Consider the following 15,096-nt stretch of genomic DNA (forward strand, 5'->3'; position numbering starts at 1 on the left):
GCCTTGTATTGAAAAACTACTTCACCTTTCATTCTGTCCTATGTGCTCTACCCTTTGGCCATAAATTACAGGGAGAGAAACAAAAAATCAAAACAACAGTGATCTCCTGGGTTGGGAGGGAGATGGAGACACGAGGAATTCTCTCTCATCACTGTCCTCCTGAAAGTTTCAATTTACCGGACTTCCCTGGCGGTCCAGTGGTTAAGACTCTGAGCTTCCACTGCAGGGGGCACGGGTTTGATCCCTGGTCCAGGAACTAAGATCCCACATGCCGTGCTGCGTGGCCAAAAACTTTTTTAAAAAGCTTCAATTTAACAAAAAAATTAAAATTCATGCAATAAAATTTTTTTTCTTAATGAAATAAAAATTTTTATTTTCCCTTTCTACCAAAAACTTACAAACACCCCTATGCAAGCACAACCCTTAAAATAAAACTAGTCTGTCCTTTCCAATTTCTTATGTCCAATATAAGGAGCACATAAGGATTTATCAGAACATTTATTACACACAATATTCTCTCCTGTGGAAATGATGTATGCTTAATCACTATATCAATGCTGGCAGCTAACTTCACCTTTCTGTTAACACACCCTGGAGATTTTAAAAACACTTTATTTAATAAAAGTTAAACATACAAAAACTGAAATTATTACACATCTTAAAAATCACCATCTTCCATTAATAGGAAGACCCTTTTCTACGCATACATTTGGCTTAAACTCAACTCAGGATAACTGTGATGTTCACTTACCAACAAATGCTGATAACTTGATCTAGTTAACAAAAATTACAAACTCAGCTACGTGAACATAATATACAGGGAAATTATGGTCAGATTAATGCACAAGAAATACAGTAACTTTTTAATGATGAAACATTCGGTACTCTTGTTCATTAATTTAGCCTTGGTTTTTTACAAAAATAGTATCTACATTGTATACAGGGCTATACATCAGCTTTTTGTTTTCTCATATAAACATTACACATCCAAAAAATGGTACCACTACCATAAGTGAAAATCAACACAGGAGGAAAGCAAACGTACAAAAAACAAAAAAAAATTAGAAAAGGTAGCTGGTCCTAAACATGGTTTCTTACATAAAACTAAAATTCAATGAAAAGAATACAGAGCTGGATCAATTTTAGAGATGGCCTAATAGGCTTAGGAAACGAGTTCAGAAAAACCTCAAAAAAAACTCTGCCATTTACAAATTAACCTATTTTTAGGTTAACTGGGCAACAGCTAGGTTTAAGCTGAAGATAAAAAAAAAAAATGAAGAGAAGCTCTTTAGCAGGTTGGTATTTTGCCTTGATGTTCCAGTGAATTGCTAGAATATGTGTTAAGTTCAAAGCATCTGAAACTTCCCAGTTAGAACCTTACAAAACGTATATGCCATCCATTAAGTGGGGGCCCGATACTAGGAAGATCAATGATTCATCTAAGCGCTGTATTTACTCAGCATCTATCTAGAAAAGTTGCTTTATCCAACAAACTTTGAGGGAACTGGTAGTAGTAATGAAAAAAGTTTAAATGAATAGCAGTTATCAAATACAATTTCTTCAAGTTTCATTCTACTGAAGTCAAACAATGACGACAATGGTATCTTCCTTACTCGTCTAACAAATAATTTACCTTTAGAAAAATATAAGGATAAAAAGGTAAATGTAAAGCCCTGCAGAGATGAAATCCAACAGTTTTTCTGATTATTGAGGCATCAAATGCCTAACATTGTATTTAGAGGTATCTTGATACTGTGTCATAGGTTTATCAGCAATTCCACAAGTTCCTACTCCAACTTTGCCAGTTACACTCTCAGGTGAAGCAAAAATACTCCTCTTTACCTAGGAGAAATGAAACAAACAATTCTTAATTAGTTTTGGAAAAAATTAAAATTCCAAAATACACCTATAAGGAAAAGTACCTCAAGGGAACCTGAGTGCTCATAAAACCCACTAGTGATACCCAACATAAGGCATGTTAACAAATCAGGTAGGGTTCAATACACTCTAAGCAGTATGTAAGATAGCAAATAATTTTTCAAATTTTAGTTTATAAAAGGAAATCAGGGATTTCCCTGGTGGCGCAGTGGCTGGGAATCCGCCTGCCAATGCAGGGGACACGGGCTCATGCCCTGGTCCGGGAGGATCCCACATGCCGCGGGGCAACTAAGCCCATGTGCCACAACTACTGAGCCCACGCTCTAGAGCCTGCGAGCCACAACTACTGAGCCCACGTGCCACAACTACTGAAGCCCACGCGCCTAGAGCCCGTGCTCTGCAAGAAGAGAAGCCACTGCAATGAGAAGCCTGCCTGCCGCAACAAAGAGTAGCTCCCATTCACTGCAACTAGAGAAAGCCCGTGCGCAGCGATGAAGACCCAACACATCCAAAAATAAATAAAATAAATACATTTATTTAAAAAAATTTTTCTTTAATAAAAGGAAATAACCTGGATCTTTTATAATTCCTGGTATAAACTCATTCATAGTGCTTCCACTGCAGAGACAGTGGCTAATGGAGATATTTTTCAGTAAGTCAAAATGAAGATTAAAGAGGATTCTGAATTCAAGATCCCGTTACTATTTCGTTAAATCTATGAACCTCCTTTTTCATTTTAAAGTTATTTTGTGCTCGCTTTATTTTAATGACAGTTGCACTTTGCAAATTTACAAAGTATGATGAAAGGATTTACTAACCTGGCCTTTTTTGTTTTTAGAATAGGCTCTGTTGTTGAACTGCTGCCATTTCACCTTCTGGTCCTCTCTTTCTTGTTCAAGTTCTTTTATTCTCTGTGCTTTTTTCAAAGCTTTCTTCTTTTTATATTCACGCTGCTGGGCAATCATTTCTTTTCTGTGTGGACAGAACAGGTAAATGTCAACTCTTAAAATTTAAAAGATGACTTCCTTAGAGATATTTAGCAGTGCAACCACTGCCCCCACCCCCCAAAAAAACCCCAAAACCTAATGAACTTACACATTCTTCACCCCACGAATAAAAGCTAACATCAATACCGATAACTCAGGACTACTAAGAAATAAATGTTATTTGAAATATACAGTATCCTTGGAAGCTTTTGAACGCAAGTGTAGTAATCTATTACCCATTTAATCAAACATTTCAACTATGACTTTTAATTTGCCATTTACATGGCTTTTGCCAGTTGTGTTTTAGGAATAGGATGAGTTTCAATATTAAAAGCTATCTAAACCTGTATCAATTGTTAAATGGGCAGTTAGCAAGTGTGATATGCTGCATTTGGAAAAACTGTATGAAGAGATTCAATGCAGATAAAACTATTTCATGTAGATTGGAAGAGCACAGCAGTACAAAGGGAAATCATAGCTAACAATTCTTAAAACAAAAACAACTAGGGTTTTCCAATCAGAGCCTAAAGCCCTCTCAATAATTTCTGCTCAGTCTGTTAACACTGACTTCTCACCAAAAGAAGGACAAAGAAAGAGGTCTTTAAAAACAAGGCTATATGATCTAGACTCCTCTGTATCATATAATCACTACTATGAAGTGTGGTTTTTACACAAATATCAAAGACTAAAAATAGAAATGTCATGTTATTCTACAATCTTTCTTATTGGGATGCTTAAACCAAATTTATTTTAATAGATGATATAATTTTCCCAAATTCAAATATATTTATGTAGCAACTTAAGTTTTGAAAACTCCTGACAAATCCAAAAGATAGCAAATTCTGGCAAATATGCAGAACTGAAAATTGTTCATTCTCTCTCTTAAATACCTCTCAAACTATACACGGGTCCATCCTTAACTGCTACTCCCTGGGTTCAGGTCCACAATCATCTTACACCTGGATGACAGCAGTAGCTGCCTTCTCTCTGCTGCCAGTAATCATTCAAAAGCTCCAATCTGAACACATCAGATCCTCTCTACTTGAAATGCATTCATGGCTTTCGAGCTTTTTATGATCTGGCCTCTGCCTCTCTAACCTCTTCTCCTGTCAAACCACCCACCCTTGAGTCCCAAGTTTTTACCAAAGGAATTTCTTTCTGTTACCTCTATGTTCCCACCTTGTTTTCTTCTTTAAATGTAAACATTTACTGAGTGAGATCTTACTACATGTCAAGAACTGTGCTACATGTTTTACTCATGCTGTCATTTAATCCTTACAACCCCATAACGGATATACTATTGTCCGTTTCACAGATGAGGAAACAGAAGTTCAGCAGCTTGCCCAAGATCGTACCTTCTAGTTCATTAACTGGCTAACACCTGTTCTTTTCAAATCTCTGTTTACACATCATTTCCTCAAAGAAGTTTGCCCTGATGACTAAAATGCAGTTTAGGTACCTTTTCTTTGTTCCCTAAAAGTACCCATTATGTTCCCTCCATTACTTTTACACTTTATTATTAAAGTTCTTCTTTAATTATGTGTTTGTTCTTTAGACTATAAACTCAGTCAGGACAAGGCCTAATTTGTTCTTCTTTGCTGTGATGGAACCCAGAACCTGGTTTAGTGAGAAGTATCAATATATAGAATCCTCTTAATAATTATTCATTAAATGCCTAAGTGGGAACCAAAATGTCTTCACTTTACCTAGGCATACATATACAGACAATGTTGACCATACACTGCTAATCTTCAAAAAAATGGTAAACAGTATTATAAGTTTCTTACTCTAGTCTAGCCTGCATAGATTCTGCAGACACCTCAAGTACCCAAATGGGGAAGATTACATTTAAAATGCTAAGTCACTTACTTTGACATGGGTTTGTTGCCACTGTCCTCCTTTGCCTTCCTTCCTTCTTCTACAGGCTTGAGGTTCAACAGTGGAGTCACTTCAGCATTGCCATAGCCAGCAAAAGTGATTGCAGCGGTGCCGTTTTCTTCATCTATCTCCTCAATCTCCGCTTCATAACACCTGTAAAGATATCATGGCTGTAAGCAGGTGAGTAAAGGTTTAGCACTCAGCCTACAAGACTTATACTGCAGTGATTCAACTATTGAATTTGTCTAAAATGAAACTCCTATAATCAAATGTCCCTTTGGCAAAGATAATAGTGGCTCGAGTTAGCCATCTGCTTTTAAAAAAGGAAGTCCTAACCAAAATATTGCCAAGGAAGTCTCTTACATGTCTACTATATGTGCTTTAGTCAATCTCTTTTGAGAAAAGATACTTCTTATAGGAATAATTTCAGTATTGTGCTTCACAAAAGTCTAAGATAACCAACCATTACTCAATTTTCAATTCAAGGAAAAAAGAATTTAGACTATTTTTTTTTAAATATCCATTCATTTTCCTCTACTTTCATGTTTATTTCCTCTAGGATCCAAGCCATTCTTCTGCCCTAAAACTTAACCTAAAGCTAAAAATTCAACTCTATTAATGGTAACCACCCAAGAATCAAATTCGTTCTATAAGTCATACTGGCTATTATAGAAAGATTAAAATAGGGTAGTTCAAGCTGAATAAAATCACCTTACCATTGTACTTTACTATTTCATGTTATAGTTACAGTTTTTTCTACACTTACTGTCCATCTTCACTCCAGATTGCCATACACTTGTCTCCTACTTTCCATGAATGAGTGGGCTGAGTAGAAGCAAAATTGTCTGAACTTGCCAGCGTTTCAGAAGGTTGAGTTGACAGAAGGTCTTTGGTTAGTTCTATAACTTCCTAAAAAGGAAAAACAAAAACCATTAACATTATTTTTATAATTCACATTGTCAACTACTTTCAACAAGCAAGTTCTTTCAGTTTTTGATAACAGCTCTCATACCACATAGCACTCATTAAGTACGCTACACATATTTATTTGCAGTTCATAACAATACTATGATGTAGATACTGTGATTATCCCCATGTAGAAACTGAGATACAGTATTTTATACACTGGTGCTGGGATTTAAACCCAGGCAGTTGCCTTCCAATTTAATTAACCTCAAATACTAAGAGAAATAGGGTAGACTTGAATTTACACTGTACATTATTTTTAAGCACCTATTTTAGCTGAATAGATCTCTCTAAAGATGAGAAACAGTCAACTGTAAGGCACTGACCTAGATTCAAGATCACTTTTCTCTCACACCACTGTCACGTGTACGTCGCACAACTGCACTTTTTACAGGGCACTGCTTGACAGTCATATTAACTGCCTGCCAACAGGTGAGCTCCCCCTCAAAAACCCCCAAACACTTGAAGCAGCCTTATTAGTAATAAAAATGTTCCTGCTCATACATATTTCTACCAAAGTACTGTAGACATATTTTAAAAAACAGTAGTTTCTCTATTCATTTATTATAAAACCTATCCCATCTGGGTAAGCAAATTACCAAGTCAGATTTAAAATATCCCAATACCTTAATGTTAAGCACATTAGCACAGCTTCGTTTAAAAGAAAAAAATAAAATAAATGTAACACACACAGGTAGGCAAAACCTTTCTGTGTGGCAAATATATTTTCCAACTCAGGCTTACACTTACTGACTTTAAAGGTGTTTAGTAGGGTTGGTTAAAAAACTTAAGAAATAGTACAAATTGATAGATTCTGCTACCAATCTGCTATATTTTTACTCTGATGAAGACTCATATTATGCATCACCTTATCTGATTTATTTTAAGAACTTGCATACCTGTTCCTCTGCTGTTGCAAATAAAATACCTTAAACATCACATTGTATGTTCTGGGAGAAAAATTAGCAAAGTAACACTCTGTACTGAGTTTCTTCTGGTTCCCATTGAGGTTTTATAATAGTAGTTCTGGTTCAATAGCCAAGAAAGTTTAATGTTACTTCTCTCCTAAAGATTTTAAATCTTCCTGGCTATTTCTTAAAAACTTATATTTGAGCCTTAAAAAAAAAAGGATTATTAAAGCCCTTGGAAAAAGATCAGTTTTATTAATTAAAAAATTTTATGAATGAAAAAACTAGAAGACTCAGATTTAAGTTAAAAATTCAGTAGATTAACATCTTGAATGAAAGTTTTATTAGGTGCCAAATATCCACTCAAATACTTTTTAATAAGACAATCTTTTGCAAATACAAAGAACTTCTAAATAAATAGATCATGTACTACACAAAGAAGGAGAGTAAATTATCCAGTCTTGTTTTTAATTAACCACTTTTAGGGCCAAGAATGTAATCCAATAAGCCTGACTCAAGAGCCCATACAATCTCTATCATTAAATAATTCCATTTAACTAGGGATCATTTAACTACTAAAGCACAAACATGAAGTCTGTGTTTGTAGGTCTCAAGATTTAGAACTCTACTTGTCTTGGGATAAAACATCTCCCCACTATATTTTCATAAGGAAATACATTTTCACCAAAGAAAAGGGTCCTGAAAAGCTGTGCATGTTATAATTTCCAGAGTCCTGCACTGAAATGACACTTTAAAAAATCTGGAGCATTTATCTCTAGTTGTCTCTTTACTTTGCCATGTTTTACATACCCCTCCCAACAACTATGAAGACCCTTCTAAATGTTTTTTCTTTTTTTCTTCACATGTGTATATGGACGAAAGTATTAGAGAAACTATTTTATGTATGAGGGAGTTCTTAAAGGTACATACCATTAATTACTTTTCCTCCCCCAAGTCTGAGTTCTGAAACTGCTCCTTCATTGACAGATGGGCAGCAGTTACAGTAATCGGCAATCCCAGGAAGCATCAGATGTTGTGATCTACATATCAGCAGGTCAAAGGGTGTGCACTCAAGCACTCTGCTTACTGAAGGAAGGCGTTTCGGGGATGCAGAGCCACTGTAACATATGAGACAAGTGACTTGACCCCTGCCTCCTTTAGAACCAGTGTATTCAGCAAACAGCCTAATAAATTGACTATTTTTTGTGATTATCAGAGACTGCTTGGGGAGCTAGCCAGCTAGCTAGCCTGGATTTTACTAAACCCACTTCTTTTAAGTGAAAGAAGAAAGGCAATTAGGACTTTAGTAAATTAATCTGCTGCCTGTTGAGTAACTTTATATGAAAGATAGTACATAAAGAAATAAACATAGAAGCCTTACTAGCAAAATGAGGGTCACTGAAAAAAATGCTGAAAGAACATTTTGCATAAATGAAAGGGCAAACAAAGTTTTAACCAGAGTAAGGATATTCCATAAAAGAAACACAAGAAAATAAAGGAGGCCACAAACTCAAGTCATCAGTCTGAACAGATTCTTCAGCAAATATAAAAGGCAGGATTAAATATCAATGGCACAAGGTATATCCCAGAATGCAGAGAAGGAAAAGGATTTAAAAAAAAAAACAAACACACACAAAAAAAACCTATGACAAAATAGAAGCTGTAGCTGTAGTCAATGGAGATAACAATTACTAGATGGAAGCAGACAGCAAAAAACTTTCCAGAATTTTATGTAATCCTAAATGATGCCTTCCACCTTTTGAGTAGTTTTCAATTCAAAACAGACCTATTTCTAGTAACCAAAATGATTTTTTTTTCCATGACAGAATAAGAGGAAAAGAATCCAAAGTCAAGACTGGTCAGGAAAAACATTCTCTATTATTTCTAACTCAAGTGTTAGAACTTATGCTTCTAAATCTGTGCCATCTGATATGGTAGCCACATATGGCTACTTAAATAAAATTAAAAATTCAGCTCTTCGGCCATCCTAGTCTTATTCCAAATATTCGACAGCCACATGTGGGTAGTGGCTATAATATTACACAGCAGATACAGAACATCTCCATCACCACAGAAACTTCTATTGGACAATGCTTTTCAAAATGGTTACAGAGGGCTTCCCTGGTGGCGCAGTGGTTGAGAGTCCGCCTGCCGATGCAGGGGACACGCGTTTGTGCCCTGGTCCGGGAAGATCCCACATGCCACGGAGCGGCTGGGCCCGTGAGCCATGGCCGCTGAGCCTGCGCATCCGGAGCCTGTGCTCCGCAACGGGAGAGGCCACGACAGTGAGAGGCCCGCGTACCGCAAAAAAAAAAAACAAAACAAAAACAATGGTTACAGAAAACAGGACATTTTACAGATAAATGGCCCCCAGGTCATTATTAACTGAACCCTAAGTAAGCCACTTACCTGGTTACTACAATGCCTACCACAATGGTCTGTCTCCCAATAGTATTTCCACTATGGATCATGTCCTAATAAGAGAATCCTGCCCAGGCTCTGACAATTTACTCTGTAAGTACTAAGAAGACCTCATAATAATGTTCTCAGTCTTCACTCCCAACTCCCCCCTCCACCAGTTCCACATATACCCCTCCCTCCTGCTCCCCAGGAAGCAATGTATACAACATTAGCACATGACGTTTTATTTTCTTCAAAGAAAAAAAGCACTGCTTTTAAGTTGGGTTTAAGAAAAAAGAGAGAGAGAGAGAGAGAGAGACAGAGAGAGAGAGAGAGAGAGAGACAGAGAGATGGGGCATGCCAGGCTCTCTCCTTGAGGCAAGAAGAAAGTTGGCCTGAGAGTGGGAGAAACTGCTCCCAAAACATCTTTTTCTTATTGACTGGCTCCTTGAAACCCACTGGCCTGATTTCTACGTATTGAAGAGGGGCCCTGGTTTCTGTGCTTTTAGAAAAATAACATACTATTGCAACTTCATGAAAGTCTATCCTAAATCCAGAATTTGAACCCAAAAATATTTAACTCATCTTAATTATGCCCAGGTAAGCGCTTTCAGAATCCTGAATCTGGACCCCATTTCACATAAGTTTCATTTGTTTGCAGTTCTAATATCCCTAAAATTTAATAATTTTAGTGGGCAAAAGAATGATATAAAGGGAGGGGAAGGATTACTTAGATAGGATGAAGATGATTCAAATTTTGTTTTGAATCAGTGAACATAGACCATCTAATCAAAACATCTTTTAAAACTTTCCAAAAACTCAGGTTCAGAATTTTAAGTTCACAAACTTGTTAAGATGAAAACTCATACATATTTACAAGTATTATATATGGTATTTTTATTAATCAACCTGTTGTTCTGAGAAATAACAGATATTTACTATCATGGCTTTATGTTTGTCTCGAAACCCCAGAGCAAGTTTTAAAAAGCAGGTTTCATACTTACTGCCCTTCCACAACAAAAAGAACAAATTAAGATCTCCTTCTCACATAGATTTGGTTTAATTTTAAGTTGCTAACAAGTGTCAAAAACTACATGTAAAACCTAGCCTTAAGTTCAAACATTATATAACATTTATGCAGAAAACAAGCATCTCTTTAGGTACTTTTATAATGTGTTTTCAACACAAGGCACTAGAGCTAGCTCTGTTACACACAGGATCTCTGGCATGCGCGCTCTATTTCATTTTCAAAGAATCTTTTGGCATTAAAAAGAATCTTAATCAGGTTATATTTTCCTCCTTTAATTTTAGTTACCCTTTGAACTAAAATTCCTTTTCCAGGTCTTTAAAAACAGAAGTGCGGGGCTTCCCTGATGGCGCAGTGGTTGAGCATCTGCCTGCCAATGCAGGGGATACGGGTTCGAGCCCTGGTCTGGGAGGATCCCACATGCCGCGGAGCAACTGGGCCCGTGAGCCACAACTACTGAGCCTGCGCGTCTGGAGCCTGTGCTCTGCAACAAGAGAGGCCACGACAGTGAGAGGCCCGCACACCGCGATGAAGAGAGGCCCCCGCCTGCCACAACTAGAGAAAGCACTCGCACAGAAACGAAGACCCAACACAGCCAAAAATAAATAAATAAATAAATTTATATATATTAAAAAAAAACCAGAAGTGCGATTCCTTGTAAAGTTGTATGTACCTCTTTCTCTAGAAAGTTTGACAATGACTTCTAACGTTAACTCTTATTTTTAAAAATTATATGAGCATACAAGGTTGATGTTAACAAAGAACAATGCTTCAATCATTTTGATGTACACAAACTGAGGAAGCAACCCTACTCCTAGAAGCCATGTGTGCCTATGTGCGTACACACTTGTACACACAAGGGGTGTAAAGGGATGAAACACTCCCTCCAAACGGTGTTCTGGATACCCACAGATTCTTAACAATAGATCATTTGTAAAACACAGAAATATTCTTTTCAAGCAATGTAACTGTAAGTGTCCCCTCATACTTACTTGCAAATCTTTCTTTAATTTTAGCAAATCTTCGTTTTCTCCATTTCCAGACAGCGCAGCTTCAACTTGCTGGAGTTGAGCTTTGTAGCTTGCCAGTTGCTTTGCTAGATCCTCCGACATCTGGAGAAAATAAAAAGAGTAAGGCCATGAAAATGGAACAACAACAACAAAAAAAAAAACCATAAAAAATAATTTTCCCTGTCTGCCTGAATCAACCCTAACCAATTTTGCTCCCAACTCATTATTATAATTCACTGCAGCATAGTTTATCACTACTACCTTTACTTTCAATTCAGAGAAAAGCTGTGAGCCAAACACAAACTTCAAGTATTCTGATGATTATAAACATGTCAGACAATTTCCATATAGGAACAGAAAACAAGAGGTAAGAGGAAAAAGAAGAACTTCTGATTTTCTTTAAAGTCCTGTAACGGGGAAGGCACTGTGTCAGGCTCAATTAACAGGATTGTTATACTGTCACAAAAAAAAAAAAAAAAAAAAAAGGCACTAAACTGTTTAAAGAGTTGAGGCTTCTGATTTTTAAGCACTAAAAAATACTTCCAAAACCAATTCCAACTGATTTTGGATTAACTACACAAATAACTCTCCACAAGAGCTATTCAATTAGTATGAATGTGTTTAGAAACTCTTAACCAGAGCAAAAACCCAGTCACTTAAATACTGACGATGCATTTTCGGCAATGAAAGAAACAGCACAGATACTCCCCTATTTAGGCAATCTAAGGAACGTGGCTTTCACCAAATCTGGCTCATTCTTCTCCCGAAAATAAGATAGGAGAGAATTCTTTCTCGCTTTATTAGCAAACATACGGGGTTTCCGAGGGCCCGTCTGTTTTACCATCCCCGTCCAACCACAGCCTGGAAGGACTCCAAAAGGGTTAGAGCAAGCCAGGTTGCTCCCCCTCGGTCACCCAACACCTCAAAGCCCGCCACAACTTGCTCGACCATTTCAGACCTCGAAATTCAGCTTCCAAGGAAACCGAAAACACGAACCCAGCGGAGGCCCCCGGAGCCCCACCCGCAAACAGGCTCGGAAGAGCCCGGAGCGTCCTTAAAATGCCAACCCCACCCGCTGGGTTTCCGCGGCTAGCCCAACCCCGTCCGAGGCCGCTCAGGGCTCAACTCTGGGTGGAAGAGGAGGCCGGCGCTCCTGACACTCCGGCCGGCGCCCGGGCCTCTCCAGCGCGGCCGTCAGGCCTCCGCTTCAACTAGCGGGAGGCCGAAGCCCGGCGAGGCCTTACTCTCTCCCTCATCGCGTTTGTTACCTTGTGTGGGGCTGGGGGCGTGGCGGCGGGACGGGGTCGCGGCAAAGCAGCCCAGTGGTGGTTGCGACAGCGGCAGCAGCAAGCAAAAGCTCCGCGGCGACAACTAGGCGACTCGGTCTGGAAAAGAATACCTCACTCAACGGCGAGCGGGAGAGGACTAACGCCGGGCACCGGAAGGAGGAATAGAGGAGGCGGGTGAAGTCTCGCGAGAGGTTAAAAAAAATCCTCGCAAGACGTCGCTCGACTCACGTGATTCCCAGCTCCCTCTAGGCCGCCGGCCGTTAATCACTTCAGGGAAGTGAAGTGGGCGGGGTTTCGTAGGAAGGAAATGACGTACTGGTATGCGCCAGGCGCCGAATGTAGGTTCGTTTTATCTTAGTTCCGGCTCGGAGTGGGTGTCAGTTGGGTAGTTACTTCAGGGCTGTGTGCTGTTGGGCCCTTCTTGAGGTTCCCAGGGTGCTGGGTGGTGGGAGGAACGGGGTTTAATACAGCATTCATACTACCGGTTGGTTCTCTGAGTGTGGTCCCGGTAGTATCAGCCTTGCGTGGTATTTATTTTTTTTTACAGTAATTTGTAATTTATTGCAAAAATAATTTACTATAAATACGGTTTCTCAACACCACCTCACACCTTTGAGTCAGAAACTCTGAGGATGGCCTCAGCAACCTGTTTCAACAAGCCTTCTAGGTGATACCAATGTCGGTCAAGTTTGAGAACCACCGCTTCACAGAATAATAAAAGTCTTAGTGGCAACCAAAAGCTGATTAGATTGTGGCAGAACCTATTCGAGAGTAGATTGGTTTATTTAAAACCTAATTGGACTTTTCGAGGGTGGTGACCCAATCTGTGGAGTCGCCCCAGGAGCCGGAGCTGTCGCATCCCCGCCTCTTCCACTTCCTGTAGCAAACAATAAAGGCCATGCGTACAGTTAAAAAGAAAAGAAAAACCTATTTTGTTAGCACTTACTGGTTTTAATTAAGTTATATAGGTTAATACCTCCTGAAAGGGGACAATCTCCAAGTTACAATCTTGAATGATAAGCAGTGGTGTGAATATGTCCACTTATGTTTAAAAAGGAATGCGTGTTGTGTGTATGTTTGTAATAATATATACCATTTATGGACGGATGCACGAATCTGTGGAGATTTGGAGTGGAAGCTACATGTTTTCACTAATAATCCTTTTTATCCTTTCTTTTAACCATACGTATATAATTTTTTCCAATTAAAAAAAAACTAGGGCTTCCCTGGTGGCGCAGTGGTTGAGAGTCCGCCTGCTGATGCAGGGAACATGGGTTCGTGCCCCGGTCCGGGAAGATCCCACATGCCGTGGAGCGGCTGGGCCCGTGAGCCATGGCCGCTGAGCCTGTGCGTCCGGAGCCTGTGCTCCGCAACGGACGAGGCCACAACAGTGAAAGGTCCGTGTACCGCAAAAAAAAAAAAAAAACACAAAAAACTAGTTTAAAAAAAAATAGGCTTCCTCCTCCTTCACCGCCTCCGCCTCGGAGCTCCGGCAGCCCCTGGGCTGCGACCGCAGGAAGGAAGGAGCCCCTCGCCCGCCCCGACGCCCGGCCCGTCTCCCCATAACTGCATCCGGCCCCGCTACCGACGGACGTCGCCCCAGCGCCCGGGTTTAACACGGAAGCGCGGGTCGGGGGCCGCGGAGGGAGGAAGAGGGAAACCCGGCAAGTCCCGCGTCCCTCTCGGCCTGGCGCGGTGCCTCGGCTGGAGCCATGACCTCGCTGACCCAGCGCAGCTCGGGGCTGGTGCAGCGGCGCACCGAGGCCTCCCGCAACGCCGCCGACAAGCAGGACGAAGACGACAAGGGCAACTCAAAGGAAACGCGGCTGACCCTGATGGAGGAGGTGCTCCTTCTGGGCCTCAAGGACCGAGAGGGTTACACATCATTTTGGAATGACTGTATATCATCTGGATTACGTGGCTGTATGTTAATTGAATTAGCGTTGAGAGGAAGGTTACAGCTAGAGGCTTGTGGAATGAGACGTAAAAGTCTGTTAACAAGAAAGGCGATTTGTAAGTCAGATGCTCCAACAGGGGATGTTCTTCTTGATGAAGCTCTAAAGCACGTTAAGGAGACTCAGCCTCCAGAAACGGTCCAGAACTGGATTGAATTACTTAGTGGTGAGACGTGGAATCCGTTAAAATTGCATTATCAGTTAAGAAACGTGCGGGAACGATTAGCTAAAAACCTGGTAGAAAAGGGCGTGTTGACAACCGAGAAACAGAACTTCCTTCTTTTTGACATGACGACACATCCCCTCACCAACAACAACATAAAGCAGCGCCTCATCAAGAAGGTGCAGGAAGCCGTTCTCGACAAATGGGTGAACGACCCTCACCGCATGGACAAGCGCCTGCTGGCCCTCATCTACCTGGCCCACGCCTCGGACGTCCTGGAGAACGCGTTTGCGCCCCTCCTGGACGAGCAGTACGGTCTAGCCACCAAGCGGGTGCGGCAGCTCCTGGACTTAGACCCTGAGGTGGAGTGTCTGAAGGCCAGCACCAACGAGGTGCTGTGGGCGGTGGTGGCCGCCTTCACCAAGTGACCCTGCGCAGAACCGAGCGTCCTCCTTTCTCTCGCGGGAACCAGTCGTTTTTCTTCCAGGGACTCCTGGTTTTCTGCAGTTTGTACTTCCCACAATATAATTGGCTTTTGTTCTATGAAATGGTGGGTGGCTTTTTCTTTTGTGTATGTATGCAGGATTCTGCCGGTACGAGAGGCCTCCCTCTTTCTGTTGTCAAAAAAGTTTCACC

General features: G+C 40.3%; 2 protein-coding genes across 2 annotated transcripts; one reads left to right on the forward strand and one right to left on the reverse strand.

The window, feature by feature from the left end:
• Positions 1 to 1,704: 1,704 nt before the first annotated feature.
• On the reverse strand, positions 1,705 to 11,197 carry SMNDC1 (survival motor neuron domain containing 1; the record flags this gene model as incomplete). The annotated part of the gene is made up of 5 exons (XM_079707011.1): positions 11,036 to 11,197; positions 5,509 to 5,651; positions 4,734 to 4,895; positions 2,697 to 2,850; positions 1,705 to 1,842 (listed from the first exon to the last, which is right to left on the reverse strand). Exons 1-5 carry the CDS (start codon positions 11,153 to 11,155, stop codon positions 1,705 to 1,707), a joined length of 717 nt encoding a protein of 238 aa, XP_079563137.1. The 5' UTR covers positions 11,156 to 11,197.
• A 2,857-nt stretch (positions 11,198 to 14,054) lies between these two features.
• LOC307050284 (Golgi phosphoprotein 3-like) lies at positions 14,055 to 14,888 on the forward strand (the record flags this gene model as incomplete). The annotated part of the gene is made up of 1 exon (XM_079700224.1): positions 14,055 to 14,888. One exon carries the CDS (start codon positions 14,055 to 14,057, stop codon positions 14,886 to 14,888), a length of 834 nt encoding a protein of 277 aa, XP_079556350.1.
• Between the last annotated feature and the right edge of the window lie 208 nt (positions 14,889 to 15,096).

The sequence above is a fragment of the Hyperoodon ampullatus genome (genome assembly GCF_949752795.1).
Source record: "Hyperoodon ampullatus genome assembly, chromosome: 1".
NCBI lineage: Eukaryota > Metazoa > Chordata > Mammalia > Artiodactyla > Ziphiidae > Hyperoodon > Hyperoodon ampullatus.